The 24,211-nt window shown below is 37.5% G+C and overlaps 3 protein-coding genes and 1 long non-coding RNA gene across 13 annotated transcripts; 3 read left to right on the top strand and 1 right to left on the bottom strand.

Moving 5' to 3' along the window:
• On the top strand, positions 1 to 8,705 carry LOC103407677 (disease resistance protein RUN1-like). Of its 9 annotated transcripts, XM_070805767.1 has the most exons (10): positions 1 to 264; positions 466 to 511; positions 2,063 to 2,160; positions 3,665 to 4,287; positions 4,388 to 4,453; positions 4,848 to 5,946; positions 6,156 to 6,428; positions 6,550 to 7,089; positions 7,211 to 7,912; positions 7,996 to 8,705. In XM_070805767.1, exons 4-10 carry the CDS (start codon positions 3,755 to 3,757, stop codon positions 8,566 to 8,568), a joined length of 3,786 nt encoding a protein of 1,261 aa, XP_070661868.1. In that variant the 5' UTR covers positions 1 to 264; positions 466 to 511; positions 2,063 to 2,160; positions 3,665 to 3,754; the 3' UTR covers positions 8,569 to 8,705. The 9 variants fall into 9 exon arrangements, with proteins under 9 accessions (XP_070661868.1, XP_070661886.1, XP_070661870.1 ...); XM_070805785.1 differs by lacking the exons at positions 2,063 to 2,160; positions 6,550 to 7,089 and having other exon boundaries at positions 7,996 to 8,467; positions 8,539 to 8,705; XM_070805769.1 differs by lacking the exon at positions 4,388 to 4,453.
• A 1,257-nt stretch (positions 8,706 to 9,962) lies between these two features.
• On the top strand, positions 9,963 to 10,378 carry LOC139188451 (uncharacterized). The gene is made up of 2 exons (XR_011571874.1): positions 9,963 to 10,099; positions 10,195 to 10,378. It is a non-coding gene; the product is annotated as an uncharacterized lncRNA (long non-coding RNA).
• LOC108170164 (uncharacterized) lies at positions 9,976 to 11,224 on the bottom strand. The gene is made up of 2 exons (XM_029109611.2): positions 10,785 to 11,224; positions 9,976 to 10,312 (listed from the first exon to the last, which is right to left on the bottom strand). Exons 1-2 carry the CDS (start codon positions 11,183 to 11,185, stop codon positions 10,294 to 10,296), a joined length of 420 nt encoding a protein of 139 aa, XP_028965444.2. The 5' UTR covers positions 11,186 to 11,224; the 3' UTR covers positions 9,976 to 10,293.
• A 4,433-nt stretch (positions 11,225 to 15,657) lies between these two features.
• LOC103448554 (ABC transporter G family member 32) lies at positions 15,658 to 23,647 on the top strand. 2 transcript variants are annotated; one of them, XM_008387815.4, is made up of 24 exons: positions 15,658 to 16,220; positions 16,556 to 16,676; positions 16,771 to 16,859; positions 17,070 to 17,154; positions 17,346 to 17,505; positions 17,582 to 17,658; positions 17,729 to 17,782; positions 18,112 to 18,202; positions 18,298 to 18,599; positions 18,688 to 18,969; positions 19,142 to 19,458; positions 19,541 to 19,701; positions 19,789 to 19,892; positions 20,075 to 20,231; positions 20,350 to 20,472; positions 20,573 to 20,664; positions 20,758 to 21,090; positions 21,185 to 21,475; positions 21,640 to 21,723; positions 21,818 to 21,951; positions 22,040 to 22,267; positions 22,392 to 22,563; positions 22,652 to 22,906; positions 23,084 to 23,647. In XM_008387815.4, the coding sequence occupies exons 1-24, from the start codon at positions 15,946 to 15,948 to the stop codon at positions 23,354 to 23,356; spliced, it is 4,260 nt and encodes a 1,419-aa protein (XP_008386037.2). In that variant the 5' UTR covers positions 15,658 to 15,945; the 3' UTR covers positions 23,357 to 23,647. The 2 variants fall into 2 exon arrangements, with proteins under 2 accessions (XP_008386037.2, XP_028965405.1); XM_029109572.2 differs by having other exon boundaries at positions 15,660 to 16,220; positions 20,590 to 20,664; positions 20,747 to 21,090.
• The last annotated feature ends 564 nt before the right edge of the window (positions 23,648 to 24,211 follow it).

Raw genomic sequence — 24,211 nt, 5'->3', positions numbered from 1 at the left:
CTTTTGGCATTGCTCCATCCACATTTTCCTTGCCCTGCCTGTCACTTGCCAAAACTATATCACTCTAACCCAACTTGCTCTACCCCCAATATTTCTATACATGAAGATCTATCTGGTCCGTTCTACAGTTTTACTTTCACTGTAACCCAACTTTCTCTCAAACTCTTCTCCAAAGCGTACTCCTTTTCGGCTCTCTGATTAATCATTTTTATTGAAACTTTAATTCAACTGGAGGATGTTTATCTCTCTGTTCTGGGTGCTAAGGTTCATTCTCTCTCTCCCCCTATCTATATATCTATCTATCTCTTTCCTTTCTGCCAATTTCTCGCAGAATTTAATCCTGAAATTACGATCTGAAATTATAAGGAATGGGTTTTTTTTTAATTTTCTGTCAGTTAAATTGAATTTACTTAATTGTTTGGGACTAATCCTTTTTCTTTTGGGGTTATTTTCTTCTGGTTGTAGTTGTTTCTGAAGAGAGGAGGAGAAAGCTGCTGTTTTCAGTAAAACGGTACTGACTTTCTTACTTTTTAATAATTTTTATCTTCTGGGATCTGATCTTAAGATCTTTCTTATGCCCCCAACTTTTGTTTTTGTTTTGGGGGGGGGGGGGGGAGGGGTTTTACATATTGGCCATCTGGGGTATTCTGTACATTTCAAAATCTGTGGGGATTTTCCCTTTTTTCTTTTATTTATTTTCCTTGATTCCAACCCGTTAGATCTGAATCTAATCAGTGTGTTGCCTGACAAATTGGTGGTTGAGAATTGGGAATCTTTAAAGAAAATGCCTCATGAGAGTTTTGATTTTAATATCCATTATTTAGCTGTTGAAAGTTTGCAAATTTTTGTTGGGGTCTCAGGACTGTTTCTCTTTTTGTACTGTGACCTTTAGTTATTTTATAAATACAGTAACAAAACAGGTTTAGTGTGTGATAGTTGGGACGAAAAGAATTTTGCTTTGTTAAAAGTTTTTCATATTATAAATCTGGCATGTTTAATTTATGACCTATATATAATTATATATATCATCTATTCCTTTGTTGATAAGATTTGTACAAGTGTCTCAACCCCCATAAGTCCTACTTTTGTTAACCAGAAAAGCAGTGCTACTAATACCACTCACCAAAGTGCAAAATCATCAGCGTACATTTTTGTGCTTCTTTTAATGCCCCTCCTTAAGATTTCAAACTTCACTTCCAATTGTTTCTTCTCTCTGTTTCTATGCTTTAAAAAAGTCTCAGTTTTTTGTATTCCTCCAGCACACCAAACACAGTACTAATATATACATATATATGCAGTTATATATTTGTATATGCACCTTCTTTAGTTTCTTTGTCAATTATATAATCTCTCTGTTAATATTAAAAAACATTTTTTAGTAACTTAATCTCAACTATTGTAATGCAGTTCAAGATTTCAATGTTAATTTAGTTTAATATTAAATAAATGGTTTGCACAGCTAATTGCATGTAGTTCTCTTTATCTCTATTCTCCTCATCGATGCAAATGAAAGTAAAGAATTTTTTTTTTCTCATTTTCCTTATGCCCAATTTCAAATTGAAATATATTTATTTATCTTTCTTTTGAATAGGACTTCGACCTACTAATTTTTTCCTGAAATTATAGCCTCTTAATCGATAGAAAAAATAAATGGTGAATATAAGAACAAACTCATTTGTGCTTAAAGCTTAATAAGATTTACAAAACCCCGTATTTTAAAAAATAGTTATTTTTGAGTTTTGTGGGCTTTCATCTGTTACCGATTGTCAACAACCTTCCATCCCATGGGACCTTCGCTTCCCAATTATCTCTCTTGGAGTTCAATAAATTATAGACAACAATGCAAGTAAAAAACTAATCCAAAAGCTTTAAAAAATTTGAACGTTTGATAATTTGCTTTCTAAAATTCTGATTATGTCTGTACTTTTGTCAATCCTTACATTCTTTATTACGTTCAATTTTTTTTAGTACAATGTGTTAAATATTTATGATTACTAAATCAAATCATCACCATTCAATTTGACAGGAAAAAGAATTCTAACATTATTCTTATGATTCACAGATGTGTGATTCTCAGTGCACTTGACAGGAAAAAGAGTTCTATACAAATTTCAATGCACTTGACACTCACTTCAGGATCATTGGCATTGATTGGATAAGGTGAGCAAATTCTTATCAATACCTTCTCTCATTGTTTAGTTTTTTTATAAAACATCATAACTCCAAACGAAGCCATAAAGCATCATAATTCCAAACCAAAAACTAGTTTTATTTATAATATAACACTTAAGACTTTGGTGGCTTGTTGGTATGGTGTTTCTTACAGTAATTAGGACTAATATAAATTAAAAGCTCATCTGGTAACGTTTTACTACCAGTTTAAAAATCAAAACAACAAAAATAGAACTTTATATGTTTAATTAAAATCTCAAAACGACAAAGTTGCATGACTTTGACTCTGCGCTAGTTTATATGTACGTGAATATTTTTATACTAAAATGGATTGTCTCTGCAACTTCAATTTTGTGCAACTCTCCGTTCCTTGAACTCGGTCATTTCTCAAGTTTTTAACGTGAAAGCTATATTATTAAGATTTAGACTTGGGTATTTATTTCGGTATTATCCTTGGTAGCTTACCACACACACATAACAAATGCAAATATTGTAAAGATTTATAGATTGATCAACGACCCATCATTAATCACACCAATACTTTCTCTCAACTTGAATCTTACCCCATGCACAACATAGCATATATGAAAGTTTAATCATAAAATACTTTGGTATAATTAGAAGTGGAAACCACAATATAAGTTATCTTTAATTTTGTCAAATATAAGTTATCTTTAATTTTGTCAAATATAAGTTACCTTTAATTTTGTCAAATTTTATGTGAGATTCTTGTACACTTAAACATGTATAGGAATGGACTTCTTGTCGATGTGGTGGCATTTGTCTCATTGTATTTATGATATTCCCAAGTGGTTTGAGTTTGCTTATGAGGAAAATATTGCTGATTTTGTTATGCCTGAAAGTGATATTTAAAGTGTTGATATAAATTCTACCAAGCATGCTGCTTTGCACGCCTTAATAACATTTACCTCAGTACTACCAAAATCTCATGAACTCGAAAGCGATTATCTTTGGCAAGGAGAGATATAGCAGAATAAAAACATAGTGCGAAAAAAATTAATGTATATGTTCTTGGAGAAAATTAATGTATAAAGGCAAAACTAAAACAGAATGTTACTAACATTGGTTGGGAATAAATGTAATGTGAGGTAGATCTTAATTAAACAGGAGCCTTTTTCCTTCACGTGAGCCTTTTCCTTGTGTTCAGATATTCTTGAAGAAAAGCAAACATGAGCCTTTTCCTTCACGTGGATAAAGCATATTTCAGAGTTCCTTTCTTTCCTGCCGGAATTGGATCCTCGCCGGATCTAATTGCTGGGGATCCTAGGGATCAACACACGTTTTCCTGCCTTCCATCGTCCTATTACGTGTCGGTAGTCTGTCCTTTTGTGTTCCTTTCTTTCCTCTTTTCCACTCTCTTTCCTTGTCCCTTCCCGCCCGGTAGCGTGTCGTTTCTCCAGTCCATACGCCAACATTATTATATTATAAACCTTTTGCTTTTGTTTATTGAAGGATCTTGACTTGTGTTTAGGTATCATCCTTCGGCAACACATCCACAACCATTGCCATTTTTTCAGTCTCTGATCTGAACCACTGCAGTGCCATAACGGTGGCTACCACCATGACAGCCCACGAAGCCTCCTCTTCGTCCTCCTCCAAGTCAAAACTTTGGAGTTACGACGTGTTCTTGAGCTTCAGCGGCAAAGACACGCGATATGGCTTCACCGGCTACCTCCACCAGGCACTAAAAGACAAAGGATACCGTGTCTTTATTGACGAGGACGGTCTAAAAAGAGGGGAAGAAATAAGAGGGGAACTGTTAGGGGCAATCGAAGAGTCGAAGATCTCTATCATTGTCTTCTCAAAGATGTATGCGGATTCGAGTTGGTGTCTTGACGAGCTGGTGAAGATCATGGAGTGCAGAGACAAATTGGGGCGACATGTTTTGCCAATATTCTATCACGTTGATCCTTCGCATGTCAGGAATCAGAACGGAGATTTAGCTGAAGCATTTCGGGAACACGAAAAGGACATCCATGAAGAAACAGATGACAAGAAACGTGAAGCTAAACAAAAAAGGGTAAAGCAATGGAGAGAGGCTCTCACAGAAGCTGGAAAATTGTCTGGCCACCATCTTAAAATCGCTAATGATGGGTAATTATTCACCTGCTTTTCAAGATTTAAGTTGTAATACTCTGATTAACATACTTAATTAATACACCTTAATCTCTCACGCTGATCCTTCACATGTCAGCAAGAGGCGAAGAGAGGCTCATACAGAAGCTACAAATTTGTCTGACCACCAAACAACTGGCAACGGGTAATCATTTACCTGCTTATTTCAAGATTTGAAACATTTTAGTGAATGACTTGATCTCTCAATTAATTAACATGCTTAATTAACATTTTATATAATCCTCTTTTTTTTTTTTTTTTTTTTTTTTTTTTAAGAAAAGCTCGACGGATCTAAACTTTAGTTCACATGCTTAATGAATACACCTTAATCTCTCATATAAAACCTAACCCGTAATTGTAGTTTAATTCATACACCTAACTACTTTCTTTCTTTTATTCAAGTTATCGGCACAAAATCACATGCTAGCTGCTAGTTAGTGTATTATATATATATGAAGAAAAGAAAGAAAATTGTTTATGTACTGATATCTCCTACAGGGCCTCAGAGTCCCATTAACGCTTACGAATTCAATTTTCAGGTACGAAGCAGAGTTCATTAAAAAAATTGTTGACCAGAATATTTGGGAATGGCTCCACAGAACAAACAAATTACATGTGGCCAAGCACCCAATTGGAATCAAATCTCGCATTCAAGATATTATCAATGATCTTTCAAGTGGTGGATCAAATGATGTTCTCATGGTTGGAATTTGGGGGATGGGTGGCTTGGGTAAAACAACAACTGCCAAAGCCATTTATAACCAAATTCATCATATGTTTGAATTCAAAAGTTTCCTTGCCGACGTTCGCGACACTTCAAGTAAACATGGTCTGGTTTATTTGCAAGAAACACTTATTTCTGACATCTTGAAACAGAAGTCTCAAATAAAAAGTGTTGACTTAGGTATCAGTATGATACAACAAGTAGTTCAACATAGAAGGGTACTTATCATCATTGACGATATCGATGACCGGAAACAATTGGATGCAATAGCCCGAAGTCACGATTGGTTTGGTCCAGGAAGTAGAATTATCATGACGACACGAAATAAACATTTACTAAAGCAAGTGGAAGTGGACAAGACATATCCGCTTCGGGAAATGAATAAGGAAGAAGCTCTGGAGCTCTTTAGTTGGCATGCCTTTAAAAAAAGTTGCCCTGATGAAGAATATCTTGAAGTCTCAAAAAATGTTGTTTCTTATTGTGGAGGTTTGCCACTAGCCCTTGAAGTTTTAGGTTCTCTTTTGTTTAAAAGACCCATTAAAGAGTGGAAAAGTCAATTGGAGAAATTGGAAAGAATTCCTGAAGGAGAAATAATAAAACCACTAAGAATAAGCTTTGAAGGGCTAAATGATACAGAGAAGGCTACATTCCTTGACATATCTTGTTTCTTTATTGGAAAGGACAAGGACTATGTTGCCAAAATATTAGATGGATGTGGATTTTATGCAATAGTAGGAATCAGTGTCCTTTGCGAACGATGTCTTGTAACTGTTGAAGGCAACAATTTGAATATGCATGATTTGCTTCGAGAAATGGCCAGAGTAATCATTTCTGAAAAATCTCCTAATCACCCTGGAAATTGGAGTAGGTTGTGGAACCGTCAAGAGGTCACCGATGTATTGACAAATAAATCTGTAAGTTCATTCCCAATAAATTTTGGATTTATGCATCATACAAGAAAACCATATATGTAACCCGCGCAAGTCAATTATACATTAAACAACATTCATGTGTAAATATATTCACCGTACGTGATTTTGCGTAATGAATAATAATAATACATGTAAACATATGCAGATATACCGTTTCTTACCACTATAACTTTTTTTTTTTTTGTTAACAGGGAACTGGAAAAATTGAAGGACTTGCTCTATATTCCACTAAAGGAACTAGTTTCAGTACAAAAGCATTTGCCAAAATGAAGAAACTGAGATTGCTTCTGCTCAGCAACGTAGAGCTCAATGGAGAATACAAACATCTTCCCAAAGAGTTAATATGGTTGCGTTGGAATTACTGCCCTTTAAAGTCCATACCAGATGACTTTTTTAATCAACCAAGACTAGTTGTTTTACACATGCCGTTTAGCAAACTGGTACAAGTTTGGAAGGGTTCCAAGGTATAATGAATTACACCTGATGATGTTCTGTTTCTATTTGTTTTTTGGATTTCTTCTCTTTTTTTTGTAACATCTTCATTTCAGATATTAATTTCAATTTTCTTTTGCTTTTCTGCAACAGTCGCTACATAACTTGAAAAACCTTGATCTCAGCTATTCCCATTCCTTACAGAAATCACCGGACTTTTCACAAGTCCCAAATCTTGAAGAGTTGATATTGGTATCGTGTAAGAGTTTGTCCGAGATTCACCCCTCCATTGGTCATCTTAAAAGACTTTCTTTGGTGAACCTTAGCGGATGTCACGAGCTTATTTCTCTTCCAGGGGATTTCTATAAGTCAAAATCTATTGAGACTCTTCTTCTTAATAGCTGTTACCAATTCAGAGAACTGCATGAGGATATAGGGGAGATGATATCATTGAGAACACTTGAAGCAGAGCAACCAGCCATAAGAGAAGTACCACCTTCCATATTAGGATTGAAGAATCTCACTCGTTTATCCCTTTACAGCATCAGCATAAAACTCAAAGGAAAATACAAATATCTGAGTTGGGAAGGATGCCCTTTAAAGTCCATACCAGATGACATTTTCAATCAAGATAAACTAGTTGGTTTAGAGATGCAGTGGAGCTATCTGGTACAAGTTTGGGAGGGTTCCAAGGTACAATGAATTACACCTGATGATGTTCTGTTTCTATTTGTTTTTTGGTTTTCTTCTCTTTTTTTTATAACATCTTCATTTCGGATATTAATTTCAATTTTCTTTTGATTTTCTGCAACAGTCGCTACATAACTTGAAAACCCTTGATCTCAGCTATTCCTGGTGCTTACAGAAATCACTGGACTTTTCACAAGTCCCAAATCTTGAAGAGTTGATAATGGAAGGGTGTTTCCTTTTGTCCGAGATTCACCCCTCCATTGGTCATCTTAAAAGACTTTCTTTGGTGAACCTTAAGTGGTGTGATAAGCTTATTTCTCTTCCAGGGGATTTCTATAAGTCCAAATCTGTTGAGACTCTTCTTCTTAATGGATGTAGAGATTTCAGAGAAGTGCATGAGGATTTAGGGGAGATGATATCATTGAGAATACTTGAAGCAGAGGAAACAGCCTTAAGAGAAGTACCACCTTCCATAGTAGGATTGAAGAATCTCACTCGTTTATCTTTGAATGGTAATAAGTTTCGTAGCTTACCAAAACTCAGTGGTCTTTCAAAGCTCGAAACATTGTGGTTAAATGGAAGCAAATGTCTTTGTACAATCCTTGATTTGCCAACAAATCTGAAAGTTCTGCTTGCCGATGATTGCCCTGGATTGGAAACAATGCCGGACTTTTCGGAAATGTCAAATATGAGAGAACTGGATGTAAGTGATTCAGCCAAACTCACTGAGGTTCCAGGCTTGGATAAGTCATTAAACTCCATGGTGTGGATTGATATGAAAAGGTGCACCAATCTCACAGCTGATTTTAGGAAGAACATCCTACAGGTATCTCGCTCTCTCCCTCTCATTGCCTTCCTATCGTGCGCATACATGTATATATATATATGACACTTGTATTGTATATATAGGGATGGACTTCTTGCGGATTAGGTGGCATTGCTCTCCATGGGAATTATGTTCCTGATTGGTTTGCTTTTGTCAACGAGGGCACTCAAGTCAGTTTTGATATTCTCCCGACCGATGATCATAATTTTAAAGGGCTAACTCTGTTCTGCTTGTTCCGCAAATGCGGAAGAAAAGAATTACCTGATCTTAAGATTACTATTATAAGTAATACCAAGCGTACGAAGTTGCTGGCCTACAAAACCAGAGTACCTGTGGAGTATGAGAATTATGAAGATGATTATCTTTGGCAGGGACAACTGTCGAACAATGAGCTCAATTTGCAAGGCGGGGATAAAGTTGATATAGTTTTTGAAATTCGATTGGCGAAGTGGGATAATTCTGTTAAAATAATGAGAACAGGGGTTAATCTAGTATGGGACAAACTTATGAAGGAAAATATGCACGACACTAGAAGCGATTTTGACTGGGATTGGGATGAGGAAGGAGCAAGCCATGATGATGAGGGAGGACCAAGCCATGATGATGAGGGAGGACCAAGCCATGACGCATCTGATAAACTCATTTGTGCAGAATGAGGCGAGTCCAGATTTCATGCTTTTTTTTCTTCGGATTCCTATGATTTATTTCAATTAGTTGTTTTGAATTTTGAATTTATTACATCAAGTAACATTACAACAATCAATATAAGACATTCACCCAAATATTTGACAAATACTACTCGAATTTACTTTTAAGGTTAGAAAGAAAATCAATGATAGCCTCAAGATGCCAATCAATGGTTTCTACTACCTTTTGACTCTACATTTACTAAAAGATTTATTACCTTTTCTAATACCTTTGCAGTCGATGAACTCGTTTGCGCAATCAAAAGAGTCTTCTGTTGGATTCTCCAAAACTTTATAAGGAAGTTGTCTGTAAGATTGTAGGGTTGTTCCTGTTCATTTTCATAAGGATTCGACGTGATCATGGAGTGCCGGCTGTCGACTACCTGACGCCCTCCCCCTCCTCCTTTATCCGGGCTTGGGACCGGCCATGTAAGACATAGGCGGAGTTGGGTTGTTCCTGTTAAGATAAAAAAAATCTCATTTGCAAGACTCAGAAATGATGGATTGCTCAATAGAATATCTCGGAAATTTTCTCCACTTCCCTTCCACTCTGATGAGTTCAAAAGCTTCCTTCACCGATTTTAGTTTCTACTAGTGATGCTACAGGTTTTAAAACCATATAAAACATGTCAAAAGTTCTAGGTATATATACGATATGCAATATTTACATACATATGATTCATGTCTTCTTAACCATTAACAGAACAAACAGAAAAAAATGAAAAGCAAAAATATGAATTGTGCATGAAATTGTGTTCCCAAAAACTACACTTTCGAAGGATAAATATACATGCGCTCTACAATTTCATTTCTCAGTTCCGCTATTGCCACTTATTCTAAAAATGGTGAACTTTGACTGTTCCCCACTTTATGAGTGCTAATTACATCCCTTACCTGAAAACCAATTGCAAACACCTGCCCATGATCAGTTTCTTCGGCCCTTACAAAACACATTTGCTACATCTACATGTTGTGTCCTTCTGTAAACACCATCAGGTTAAGATGTCACACAGACACAGTAAAACAAAATGAACACAACAAATATAGCTTACACGTGTTTATGGACTTCAATTAAAAAAATAAAAATAAAAGGAGACAGCTTTTTGGTAGCTGAACATGCTCATTTTAATATTCTCTGCATCCACATCATGAGGACACTTTTGTACCTTCAGTTGCAGCACAATAACATCAGAAATCTTGCAATACAACACCAATACCAATTTTAATGATCAGAATATGCTGACACACTGACATGATAATCATCCAAATCAAATTGATTTTGGAGCTGCCGTGCAAGTTCCTCATCACGACTACTACCTGTACAGGCACCTCCAATTGAAGGCTTTGCCCCGGCTTTTCTCTTTTCCCATCGGGCTCTTCCTCTTGCCTCCCCTTTTCCCCCAAACTGTCTGCCTCTTGAATGCTTGTCATCACGGTTTCGATGACTCATTTTTTGAGGAAGATTTTGTGCAGCTGGTTGGTTTCGTTGCTGAGCTACTCGGTTTGTCTTGAGTTCTTTCATCAAGGGAATCTGCCTTCTGTCTGTTATCTGTCTCAATTTTTTTATAATTTTTATCCTCTTGCTTTCAATTGAAGGTTCTGCTGCCTTCCAACTGATCTAACCTCAGTATTTCTGGCGATAGTCCACTACTCCTGGAGCTAACATCAGACTAGAGTAATCTGCCCATGATTGTATCATCCCCATGAGTTATGCCTGCAATAACAACGTTGAGTGGTTGAAAATTATGGTAACAGCAATTTGTCCTGTTGAGGAAACCGACTTTTAGCTGCCCCAACTTGCAACTTCTCAAATGAATACTTTTTATTCATCTGCGATTGATTGAAGTTCATATTGAGTTTAGAGAGACACCTAAAACTTCTTATGAAATTCATACTGAGTTTCATGAAAATACACTTACATCAATTAAAAATTGGATGTGGATTCGCTTCAAGATTGCATACACAAATACGAAGCACAGTGTTCATTACTATGTTCTAAGAAAGTGTTAGTTTCTAAATATGTTATTATCCCATTTGCCGTTGTTTTCCATAATCTATCTCAATTTCATACTAAACTGAACATATTCAAATTCCAAAAAGTGATCAATCAAAGAAATCTTTAACTTATTTACATGTATAACACAAGCTGAGCATTGAGCAAGCAATCATCAAGTAGCAGTAAGTACCTTAGTTCCAGGAACGACGCTTCTGTGAGCCCACATTGTTCTTTCTCTTCATCTATTTTCTCAGCAACCAAACAGAAAACGAGATAAATTAACGAGAAATACAGAGAGGTGTGATTTACCTGGAGGACCTTGGAGCCGAGGAGGTGAGAGGACATTTGGAGCGTATGCGGGTCGGGCAAGGACCTAGCGGAGATAGATTTGAGGACCATGTTGGTGAGCTCGGCTTCCACTGAATTCACCACCGTACGCTTGTCGTCGGACAAGGCGGAGTGGAGCAGGATCATCGCCTCCACTTGTTCGTGGTCGCGAAGCACCATCCTCTGGTTCTTAAGGTTTCGATTGCGGCGTCGGAAGCGGCGCCGGAACTCCCTCCATTTTTCAGCGCCTGTTTGCCGCGGCATTGAAACGGCATCGTCCAGGGTATTGGTTCGCCTTTTGTGAGAATGAGGGCCAGCGGCCCAAAATTAAAGCCTAAAATGTAATGGACAACCGACAAGGTCAGGCCCATGTGTAGCCTTAAAGGTGATATGTTGTATGGGCCGAAAGCATGGATTATTAAGGCCGAATGCCTATAGGAAGAGAGGTCTTAAACTTAAATTTATAGGTTCGACTTTTAGAATTAAAAGGTAAAAATTTAGGTTGAACTAAATTAAATTATAATTAGCTTGGTTTGGTTCAGGTCGAATTAACGTATTAAGAAACTATTAAACCAAAACCAATCTTAACGATGTTGCTACATTGATTGGGGTATTGTTTAAGACTTGAATTGAATCAAATTGAACCACGCTTATCTCTACAAAGTGAACTCCACCTGTTAAATCACTTATTATTGATAATTGACATTTAAATTTACAATCTAAAATTGTAATTCATTTAGAGTATCATCTTCACATTCATATTGTTTATATCTCCTAGTTCTCCTTTATTTTGTTTAATATAAAAGAATATAACAAACTTAAAGAGTGCATGTGCATTAATTACTCCGTCTTTGTGTACATTCGCGTCATAAAATTCCGGTTCAACCTATAAACTGTATATAATGTGGATTAGTTGTGGGACCCACTCCACATTGAATTTCAACTATATGAACCATTTATTTTGTAAGTCTTGATTCATAGATCATCATTACAAAAATTTAATTCAATATAAAACCATTTAACTATTTAATTATCACGATGAAATTTCATTGTTTATTATAGAACAAAGTGTTCGTTAATTTATTTGAACTCATTTAGATATCTGAAGTATATCCGATTTGGCTATATTTTCTAAGGATGATCTATGAGGTACAACTTGAATAATAGACGGTTCGGATCGTTGAAGTTCGATGTAATATGTACCTCACAACTAATTCCTATTTTAAAAAAATAAAAAATAAAAATAAAGATCCCTTCGCTTAAAGGCCTCATACGCGCGCGCACACACACATCCTTATACATGGTTTTCTAATTCTTATGATTGATCATGACTATTGTTAATAGTCGCTCACCATTCACCGATGTGAACTACTCTCCACCAACTAGTACACAACGAGGGAAGTAAGTCCTTGATGCAATATTGCCCGTTAAGATTCAAGAGAGGTGAGGAAGTTTGGTTTTCTTGATGTAATAATTAAACAACTCACAGAGTCACGAGTCTATGTGCCATGCACATCTCAACCTTGCATATTTCAAACTTCAGACATATGATTTTGTATGTATGATCACATTGTTCCATAAACATGCTCAATTATGTAAATGCCTTAGCATCTTGGTCAATTTTATTGAAACTTTAAACAATATTTTCGTCAAGGTGTGCACATCAAAAACATATAGCAATAAATTCCACCACTTATTTGGTGGATTAGAAGGACAATATTAGGAACGAGGATATCTGAGATAAAGTGTGAATAACTGCAATTGAAGATAGATGAAGGAAAATTGGTTAAAATGGTTGGATATGTGAACCGAAGACCTACAAATTCTCATGTTAGAGAATGCACTTTTGACACATAGGTTTAGGGTAATAGGGGTAAATGATGACTTGACGCAAAATTGAGCACAATGATGTTCCAGGATTCATACCATTGACCTGCTTAGTGGAACAAAGTTTTATTGTTGTATTTGAAGGATTTGAATGAATTATTGAGCTTTTGCAACTACATATGAACCAGCAGTGGTGGTGTTACATATTTTCAATGCTGGGCCTTGGGCATTTAGTTTTCCCATTAATATCCCAACGCCATTGCCAACAAGTAAAGGGCAAAGGAACAATAATAATATGCAGTTGGCAGGGAAATGTTTTCCAATTTCCGTTGTCTGAATAGTTTTTTTTTCTTTTCCTTTGACTTGTCACTTGTTCTTTCTCCATATAAACCAAATTCTCGTCCGTAACGGAGGCAGAATTTAAATCCCACCTGTCTTTTTTGCTTTTTGATCACCTAACTCTTACCATAGATTTCTTCCTTGTTAAATCATGTGTCATCAATAGGAATGACTACGTTTATCAACCTTTAAGTAATAAATCAGTCATCAACTTTCATGTCCTTTAGTTTCTAAAATTTTGTTTACAAATTTAGTCTCCTTGACATTACCCTTTGTTATATACGTGTAGTGTCGAAGACAACTTCCTAGCTTGACTATAAAAGTTATGACATTTTCTCTCTACGTTATATATTTTACTTTTTTGAGAGCTCGGAAGACTTACAAAGATATTTCAGCCTTCCCTTAACTATTATCATGTAATTCACCAGCGCCAGAGATTAAACCCAAAACGTGTCATATGGAATATGAGTCTGTAATTCGTCTCCTACCACTGAATCATTCCGTGGTGGTTCTAGATTTTGGTTTGAGTAGGTCAAATATTTTCTGACCATCGATGGCAGAAATTGCAATATTTTTGGTACATGAAAACGACTAGGATTTGAAAGTCCACAATTTTTCATACGATATAGAGAAGACAACAAGACAATTTAACAGAAGCTATTCTGATGAAAATGTCACTTTCAGTGGGGTTAAGAACTGCCATGCCATATTGACTTGTCACTTGTTCTTTCTCTAGCGCCAGAGATTAAACCCAAAACGTGTCATATGGAATATGAGTCTGTAATTCGTCTCCTACCACTGAATCATTCCGTGGTGGTTCTAGATTTTGGTTTGAGTAGGTCAAATATTTTCTGACCATCGATGGCAGAAATTGCAATATTTTTGGTACATGAAAACGACTAGGATTTGAAAGTCCACAATTTTTCATACGATATAGAGAAGACAACAAGACAATTTAACAGAAGCTATTCTGATGAAAATGTCACTTTCAGTGGGGTTAAGAACTGCCATGCCATATTGATGAAATGAAGTTCTCATGCTACCAAAAAATATACAAATTAAGAAATTGCATTTACCCTCCATTTATCATATTAACCATATGATCAAATACAATTCTGACCTGAAACATACAAAAGTTTATATGTTCTGTCGTTCACATACGGAATTGCAAGTGATGGTCTAGACTGTTCTTATCTGACAATGCGTTAACAATTAGGATTGTAGACGATTGACCAAAGCATTCCTAACCAATAATGCATCAATGATGAAGAATTTTGGAATACCAGAGCAGCCATGACCCACAATGCATCAATTGTTAGAAATTTTGGATATCAACGATGAGGAATTGTAGATAATAATCATCAAATATCTTACCTACCATCCATCAACAATAGGCGACTAACATGATTAGCTATGACTTATTATGAATCAACGATTATAAATTATGAGCAACTGACAATGTCAAACTCAACTAAGAACTGTGGAGAATTAGAATGCATCAACAGTTAGAAATAACGAGAACTAACATTGGGAGAGAACACACGAGTATAGCGAGCAATGGCAATGGAAAAGCTTCCACAAAATAGGCAATGCCTCACCTTTGCGACGAAATGGTGGATAATGGATAAATGCTTCGGTTTAAAGACATGCCGTTTTTGAACTCCGAATCAACCCAACAGGGTGGTAAATCAGTAAAATCACACCTTTCCAACCGTTTCATTTAAATTCCCACGAAAATAACCCACACGCGCCAGACCTATCAACAAAACCAACGGTCGTTTCACACTTCACAGTGGGAATGTTGGAAATTTGATTTTTAGTGGGCTCAAAAATATGTTTGATTCTTTAATTTATAAAATATGCTATTTTTGTATGTGAAAATACTTAATAGGTCTTGGTCTTGTAAATTGAGAACTTCTTAGAATTTTGCGCTTGAAGTTGATAGACTGAGAGATTTCGATCACTTAATTTAAATCATGCGGTCCCTATTAGCTTATTTCACTGATACATCTCACACAAAAATAAGTCCTTAAACCGTCCATATGTCATATGTCCTGACATCGAAATGCGTGCAGAATCAACACGTGACGTTAGGAAGTACCTATTCAACTATTACGCCTCGCTTCTGAGTCATAATTTAATTGCACTCAAATTGTTTATCTACCTTTAGTTGCCACTCTCAAGTACGTCTTAAGCTTTTCTCGAGCGCTTGTCGAGTCATTTTTATTGTCTTGAGTGTCATATTTACTTCTTGTTATATTATTCGAGAGGTGTTGAAAGCGCTCGAGTTGTTTTTGAAGGGTCTCGATCAATAGTACCATAGAACAGAGTTTTCTTATTTCGTATGTGAAAAAGAAAACAAGGGTATCAATTATTTTGAGCCTCTAAAAATAGATAAATTTGAAACTTCCCCTTTTCACGATTAAGTCCAGCCGTTGGATGAGATAGAAGCTTCATCCGTGGAGCGAATAGAATTGATTTAAACAGCCGCGCGAGTCGACGTTTGAAAGAGGCCTCCGGCTTATTGTCTTTCCCGCGGCCATTAAATGAAACCCTCTCTTTGTTGTCCTGCACAAAATCTGAAAAATTTTAACGGTCATTTTAGAGAGAGAAAGTAGAAGCTGTCTCTCTCTCATCCGTCACAACAAACAACAAGACTTACTTATTTACACAGAAAAATTAAATGCAGAGCTCCAACCACCATTTCCAGCAATCAAACATGTCCATCTCACATTCACACTCCACTTTTAATTAGCCTCTCTCTCTCTCTCTCTCTCTCTCTCTCTCTCTCTTATCTCCCTCTTCAGCCTAAGCCTGTGCATTTTTCTGTGGCTAGGGAGAGCTTTTGGGGATTTCCGATGTGGAACTCGGCGGAGAACGTGTTCGCGAGATCGGGGTCGTTTCGGGAGGAAGGGGACGATGAGGAAGCGCTGCGGTGGGCCGCGCTGGAGCGGCTCCCGACCTACGCTCGAGTACGGCGCGGCATTTTCAGAAACGTCGTCGGAGACACCATGGAGATCGACGTCAGCGAGCTCGAGGCTAAGGAGCAGAAGCTCCTTCTCGACCGGCTTGTTAGCTCTGCCGACGACGACCCCGAGCAATTTTTCGATCGCATGCGCCGAAGATTTGACGCGTAATCCTCTTCAATTTTACTAGATACTTTGATTGACACTGTTTGGCTGCTGAGAAAATCATTGATTTCAGTATAACAATGCCTAATGTGATTATTTTCTCAGCAACCAAACGGAGGGTTTTCTTTTTGTTCTTTCCAATTTCTAAACTTTTCTCTTGTGCTTAATTCGAGTCTGTTTGGCTGCTGAGAAAATGTCAGCAGAGACTGCGAGTACTGAAGTTTCTGTTTTCTCTCGTTTTCTCAGCAACCAAACAGATTTTCATTTTGTCCTTTTCAATTCCGGAACTTTTTTGTTGTGCTTAATTTGTTTTGGTGTTCTTTATTTGAGTGTGCAGAGTAGCATTGAATTTTCCGAAGATCGAGGTCCGATTTCAGAAGTTGAAGGTTGAAGCTTTCGTCCACGTCGGAAGCAGAGCGCTGCCGACTATTCCCAATTTTGTTTTTAATATGGCGGAGGTATGAACTCATTCAAATTCTCCCTTTAATTTTCTTAAATTACATAATTGTCTGAAAAATTTGTAATCTTTGCATTTTTCGGATGGCCTTTTAGGCCCTTTTTAGGCAATTGCGAATATACAGGGGGCAGAGAAGCAAGTTAACGATTTTAGACAACATTAGCGGGATTGTAAGACCTTCAAGGTAAGTTTTTTAAGCTTCAGTCAGTACTCGGTTACTGAATTTCCAGTCCAGTGTTTACGAGAAGGACTTGGTTATATTCAGATGCCATTGTGGCGGTATTTCAAGTCAATTTCTCGCCTGTAGTGTTTGACTGACTTGGTATACCGCCAAAGTGACATCAGAATGTCTCTGTGTTTACACGCCTAAGAAGCCGTTGGTCTTGTCTTCTAGATTGACATTACTATTGGGTCCACCAAGCTCCGGAAAGACCACGCTACTTTTGGCTCTTGCCGGGCGCCTGGGAACCGGTTTGCAGGTAATTCCGTTACTTTTGAGTTTTCATGGAGTCATGAATTCTTATCCTATTTAGAAAATGTTTGAAGGGATGAGACAATATTTCATGTTGTGAAATTACCGCATTTTTCAGATTTAATGACAGATTTTCTACTAGTTTCTCTCCCCATTTGACATTTCCTTCTGCTCATTTGTACTTTGATTATTTTGAAGATGTCAGGGAACGTCACGTATAACGGACATGGCTTAAGCGAGTTTGTCCCTCAGCGGACATCTGCTTATGTCAGCCAACAGGATTGGCACGTAGCAGAGATGACTGTAAGGGAAACTCTTGAGTTTGCCGGACGATGTCAAGGTGTTGGAACCAAATATGGTAAGCTTTGCGAGGTCACGTGTTTGTGTATGTATCGTTCTTGTTTATATGCTGACATGAATACTTGTCATCATAGATATGTTAGTAGAACTTGCAAGAAGAGAGAAGTGCGCTGGGATAATACCCGATGAAGATCTTGATATATTCATGAAGGTACTTGCAGTTGTTAGATATGTCGATTCCATTGTATATGAAATGATTGCTGACACAATTTCTTTTCCAGTCATTAGCTCTTGGGGGGAAGGAGACAAGCCTTGTGGTGGAGTACATCATGAAGGTACTTGTTTGATGCATGTCATTTCCGAATACATATAGTCTGTCCGGTTATTTTCATTTTAAGAATGAAAATATTTTGTGTGGTTATATTCTCCCAAAAGCGGAAATGTCTTGTTTCAACAACATTCTGGACCACATTGTTAAAGCGGGCAAATTGTGATTTGAAGTTCAAACGGAAGGAGAAGAGATTATGGAAAATTTGTTTTAGTAGAGATATTAGATTAGGTTTTTTCATTTATCCCTTGTTTGGATTTCATTGTCGTGTATAGTATGTCATAATCTAGTTTTATTCTTGGATTATCTTTTGATACTAAAATATGTTTGACAAAGATTTTAGGGTTGGACATATGTGCTGATACATTGGTTGGAGATGAAATGCTCAAGGGAATCTCAGGGGGGCAAAAGAAGCGGCTTACTACAGGTGCATACTTTGTTTTTTAATTTTTGACGAGGGAGGGAGTTCTTGTGCATTAGTAAGGTAAAACTGTTTGCTAATAACTCCACTATGATTTCCAGGGGAATTATTAGTAGGTCCAGCGAGAGTTCTGTTCATGGATGAAATATCAACTGGTCTTGACAGTTCTACTACTTATCAAATCATCAAATATCTAAGGCATTCAACTCGAGCACTTGATGCAACCACTGTCATATCTTTGCTTCAACCTGCTCCAGAGACCTATGAATTGTTTGATGATGTTATACTTTTGTGTGAGGGCCAGATTGTGTATCAGGGACCCCGCGAAACTGCTCTTGATTTCTTTTCATATATGGGATTTAGATGTCCACTGAGAAAGAATGTGGCAGACTTCTTGCAAGAAGTAAGTTATATATAGAAATCTTGAGTTGTAGTTGTGAATTTGCATTCTGTTACATGGAATGGTTGACAATTGTTTTCCTTGTACGCAGGTTATATCAAAGAAGGACCAAGAGCAGTACTGGTCCAATCCTGATCTCCCGTACCGCTATGTTCCACCGGCAAAGTTTGTTGATGCTTATCGTTTATTTCAAGCTGGGAAGACTTTGTCTGAAGAACTAGATGTTCCTTTTGATAAACGCTATAACCATCCTGCAGCTTTAGCTACGTCTCTCTATGGCGTGAAGAGGTGTGAGCTTCTCAAAACAAGCTATAACTGGCAACTTCTTCTAATGAAGCGAAATGCATTTATCTACATTTTCAAGTTCATTCAGGTACCAGTTCACTTCTGAGTTAGCTTGTAGAATACCTTAGTATCTTTTTTTCCCTTATCCCAATCATCTGTAAGATGAAATTGTTACATTGTGCCACAATGAGTATCTTTTTTTTCCGGTTTCTTTTTGCTATCTGGTGCTGATTTCCCAAGTAATATGTTCTGTCTTCCAGCTTCTTTTTGTTGCTATGGTCACAATGAGTGTTTTTTTCCGGTCAACATTGCACCACAATACAATTGATGATGGAGGCCTATATCTCGGCGCACTATACTTTTCCATGGTTATTATTCTTTTCAATGGCTTCATGGAGGTGTCAATGTTGGTTGCCAAGCTTCCGGTACTTTACAAGCATAGGGACTTGCATTTCTACCCTAGCTGGGTCTATACCATTCCGTCCTGGGCCTTAAGTGTTCCAAATTCATTCATAGAGTCTGGTTTCTGGGTGGCAATCACATACTATGTCATTGGATTTGATCCTTCAATTACTAGGTAAATCATACGTTCCTTTGGATTTCTCCATGCATTCTGAAAGTTGGGATGAAATTCTTAGGTTAAATTGTTGAATATGCAGATTCTGTGGGCAGTTCTTGATATATTTCTTGCTACACCAGATGTCAATAGCTCTCTTCCGTCTTATGGGATCCTTGGGTCGAAATATGATAGTAGCCAACACTTTTGGATCTTTTGCTATGTTAGTTGTTATGGCTCTTGGAGGATACATCATCTCAAAAGGTAAACTAACATTTTGTCAATGCCATTGCCTATATGTTTCCAATTTGAGTTTATAATTTTACTAATGTCTTTATTTGATTGCAACAGATCGTATACCAAAGTGGTGGATATGGGGTTTCTGGTTTTCTCCCTTGATGTATGCTCAAAATGCAGCTTCCGTAAATGAATTCCTTGGACATAAATGGGATAAGGTAACCTTCCAATTCACTGTATATTCAATTTTGATTAATGGATTATAATTTTTTATTAATTTTGCTAAATCGTGTAAATATTAACAAAATTCCACACTGTATAGAAGATACATATTTTATCAAGCCAGTCTCTGGGATTCTAATTTGGAACTTCTAATTAGTATTTTCTGTTATTTATGCAGAGAATTGGAAACGAGACCATTCCATTAGGCGAGGCATTGCTAAGAGCACGCAGTTTGTTTCCACAGAGCTACTGGTTTTGGATTGGTGCTGGTGCTTTGCTTGGATATACAATTTTATTCAACATGCTCTTCACATTCTTCCTAGCGTACCTTAACCGTAAGTCATTTCTGCTCGCAAGAATACCCTAATGTTTGTTTTCTCTTTAGTGCTACATGTAGCCAAACAAACTCAAAGAAAGAAAGCTAATTGAGTTGATTTATGATATATACAATAGCCTTGGGGAAACGACAAGCAGTAGTCACCAAGGAAGAGCTTCAAGAGAGAGAAAGGAGAAGAAAAGGAGAAACTGTTGTTATTGAGCTGAGACAGTACTTGCAGCATTCAGAGTCATTAAATGGTTTGTAAAGAAGTTCGGAAATTGAATGTTTTAGAACAACTCTTTTCAATTAACTATGGATCAGTCTAATTTCCAAAATTCTTGTTCATATCCTGTGCAGCAAAATATTTTAAGCAGAGAGGAATGGTGCTCCCATTTCAACAACTTTCCATGTCTTTCAGCAATATCAATTACTACGTCGATGTCCCTCTGGTGAGAATTTAACACTACTCGCTTGCGCCATCTATTCTCGGAAACATGTTGACTATATATATATAATAGTTTCTGATCCAAGTACGGCTGCAGGAATTGAAGCAGCAGGGCATTCAAGAAGAGAAATTGCAGCTGTTGAGTAATGTCACTGGAGCATTTAGGCCTGGGGTGCTTACAGCATTGGTTGGAGTAAGTGGTGCAGGGAAAACCACCCTCATGGATGTATTAGCTGGTCGAAAAACTGGTGGGACGATAGAAGGGAGCATTCATATATCTGGTTATCCAAAAAGACAAGAAACTTTTGCGAGAATTTCTGGTTACTGTGAGCAGTCTGATATTCATTCCCCCTGCTTGACTGTCCTGGAATCGCTTCTCTTCTCTGTTTGGCTTCGGTTACCATCAGATGTTGAGTTGGAGATACAAAGGGTATGCACATAAAATTATTTACTGTTTATGTATGTCTTCATTATAAGATCAATTAATCCATCATTTTAATAATTTAAAAAAAAAATACATTCAGGCTTTTGTAGAAGAGGTGATGGAACTAGTGGAGCTCACTCCTTTAAGTGGGGCGTTGGTTGGTCTACCGGGGGTGGATGGTTTGTCTACAGAACAAAGAAAAAGGCTAACGATAGCTGTTGAGCTGGTTGCCAACCCCTCAATAGTTTTCATGGATGAACCAACATCAGGGTTGGATGCACGTTCTGCAGCTATTGTGATGAGGACTGTGAGGAATATCGTCAATACTGGACGTACTATTGTATGCACAATCCACCAGCCTAGCATAGACATCTTTGAATCCTTTGATGAGGTACTCTCTCTCTCTCTCTCTCTCTCTCTCTCTCTCTCTCTCTCTCTCCCTCCCTCTCCCCCTCTCCCCCTCTCTCCCTCTCTCTCCATGTAAATATATACTGAGCCGAGAATAACGCTTTAGTATCTTGATTCATCCTGCTATAATCTTATCTATCATTGCAGCTCCTATTTTTGAAGCGTGGAGGAGAGCTCATATATGCTGGTCCACTTGGTCCCAAGTCTTGTGAACTCATCAAGTACTTTGAGGTCGGATCTTGCATGCCAGTATTTCTTTTATAAAGTTTGTGATTGCGAAATGGTTACAACTGTCAACTTACCATGTAAATATTTGGTTCTGCAGGCCGTCGAAGGAGTAGAAAAGATCAGGCCTGGATATAATCCTGCCACATGGATGCTTGATGTTACTTCTACAGTTGAAGAAAGTCGTCTAGGTGTGGATTTTGCAGAAGTTTACCGAAGTTCTAACTTGTTTCGGTATGATTACTACATGAATCCTGGCAGTGTTGCTTGTACAGAGAACTATCTGCTTCTTTAGCTAACAACCTATATTCCTTTGTTTCAGACATAACAAAGAGTTGGTTGAAATCCTAAGCAAGCCAAGCGCCAATTCGAAAGAATTAAACTTTCCAACCAAGTACTCTCAATCATTTGTCGAACAATTTCTCACTTGTCTTTGGAAGCAAAATCTGTCTTACTGGCGGAACCCTCAGTACACTGCAGTTCGCTTCTTTTACACTGTCATCATCTCGTTGATGTTAGGAACAATTTGTTGGAGATTTGGAGCTAAGAGGTTTCCTTCTTTTTCTTAATCTTTTGATTTTATTGCAACTGTAATAGATTTTGAGCTATGATTACTAGTATCCATACCATTAGGTTCTATATACGACAGGAACTTACTTTCGTTCTCTTTACAGGGATACACAGCAGGATTTATTAAATGCCATGGGATCCATGTATGCAGCAATCCTATTTAGCGGAATCACCAATGCCACTGCTGTTCAACCTGTTGTTTCTGTAGAACGTTTTGTTTCATATCGAGAGAGAGCTGCAGGGATGTACTCAGCTTTACCATTTGCATTTGCTCAGGTTTACCTTTGTTGTGTTATGCGACTCTTTTAACGCACAATACCCTGGTATCCCGAAAAGTTATCTAATGCTTTGGTCATGCCTGCAGGTGGTGATAGAGCTCCCTTATGTGTTTGCACAAGCAATTTTCTACTGCACAATTTTTTACTCCACGGCCTCATTTGAGTGGACTGCTTTGAAGTTTCTTTGGTACATATTCTTTATGTACTTCACAATGCTGTACTTCACCTTCTACGGAATGATGACAACCGCTGTCACCCCAAATCATAACGTGGCCGCTGTAATTGCTGCTCCATTTTATATGCTGTGGAACCTCTTCAGCGGCTTTATGATTCCTCACAAGGTAACGAAAGTGACTGCTTTCTTTCTTCTCAGTTTGCTTAATTTGATCACTTGCATTCTGCGCTACATCTCGGATGTACAGTGCTAGTTTCAGACACGAAACTAGCACGAAAACCTGATTTACAGGTGAAAACACTGATTGATTGAGTTAGCTATCTAACGCATTGCACTTGTTCAGAGAATTCCAATATGGTGGAGATGGTATTACTGGGCAAACCCGGTAGCCTGGAGTCTGTACGGCCTCTTTGTTTCACAGTACGGCGAGGATGACAGTCTTTTGACACTAGCTGACGGAATCCATAAAATGCCTGTGAGGCAGTTACTCAAAGTAGGGTTTGGTTATAAGCATGATTTTCTGGGTGTAGCCGGCATTATGGTGGTCGGTTTCTGCGTGTTTTTCGCCTTTATTTTTGCCTTCGCAATAAAATCGTTCAACTTCCAGAGAAGATGACATGTCTGATTTTGTTACCACATTGCTTCAGTTCTGGGATTGTTACTTGTATTACAAGTATAGCACAAGTATAGCAGCTTCTCCTGAAGAAACAGTTGAGGTATATAGCTACAAGATTTACATATATATATAGGACCAACTTATTTGTTTGTTTTAGATCGAGTGCAGATAACAGCCGGTGGACTGGCTGGAATTTTTCATTTGTAAACTAATTACTTGTTCCATACTTTTGGTTTGAACGCATTTCTTCAACTTACCGAATAAAATGCCATCGTCTTTTTTGTTTTCTAAGGTTCCGTATGATAACTATTTTGTGCTTTTTATTGGCCTGTCAATCATACATGACTGACAATAAGAAAAAAAATGAATAAAAAAGATCCAATGGCTTCGGACCATCTCACAAGAGTTGTGATTCAAGAGTCGTGTCACGATAGAGAAGCTTATGTATCAAAAAGACGAGTCAATAGTTCAATACCGATCTTATCTCCAACTTAGCCACCATGCTAACCAAGCAATAGTACAATTCCATCCTAAAAAGTATCGGTGATAAAGGTTGTACCCTTTGACATATAAACTGTACATTAGTTTATATCTATGATGTGAGACTCTATTCTCCGAGACATATCCGCTTGACCTCTCATCACAATCGATTTTTCTCGAGTTATGGACACTCGTATACAATCCGATATATCGTACGTCGGAAGCATGGTAAACCAAATCAACATAAGCGGCCTCCAAAGTCCTGGATCCCGCGCACTTGTCATAAACGTTGGTGATTTGATGCACATACTGTAGAACGGACGCTTCAGGATTGCGGTGCATCGTGCAGTTGTGAACGAACTACACCATCGGATT

Source organism: Malus domestica, chromosome 02, assembly GCF_042453785.1.
Source record: "Malus domestica chromosome 02, GDT2T_hap1".
In the NCBI taxonomy this organism is placed as follows: domain Eukaryota; kingdom Viridiplantae; phylum Streptophyta; class Magnoliopsida; order Rosales; family Rosaceae; genus Malus; species Malus domestica.
Note: the sequence above shows the minus strand (reverse complement) of the source record. Positions and strands in the feature narration are given on the sequence as shown.

Bases quoted from the DNA above. Each gene is read 5' to 3' on its own strand.
- LOC103407677 (XM_070805767.1), top strand. From the start codon at position 3,755: ATGACAGCCCACGAAGCCTCCTCTTCGTCCTCCTCCAAGTCAAAACTT. The intron at 4,288-4,387 runs GTAATTATTCAC...TTCACATGTCAG, and splicing joins CTTAAAATCGCTAATGATGG to CAAGAGGCGAAGAGAGGCTC. The intron at 6,429-6,549 runs GTATAATGAATT...TTTCTGCAACAG, and splicing joins AAGTTTGGAAGGGTTCCAAG to TCGCTACATAACTTGAAAAA.
- LOC108170164 (XM_029109611.2), bottom strand. From the start codon at position 11,185: ATGCCGCGGCAAACAGGCGCTGAAAAATGGAGGGAGTTCCGGCGCCGC.
- LOC103448554 (XM_008387815.4), top strand. From the start codon at position 15,946: ATGTGGAACTCGGCGGAGAACGTGTTCGCGAGATCGGGGTCGTTTCGG. The intron at 16,677-16,770 runs GTATGAACTCAT...ATGGCCTTTTAG, and splicing joins TTGTTTTTAATATGGCGGAG to GCCCTTTTTAGGCAATTGCG. The intron at 17,506-17,581 runs GTAAGCTTTGCG...TTGTCATCATAG, and splicing joins AGGTGTTGGAACCAAATATG to ATATGTTAGTAGAACTTGCA.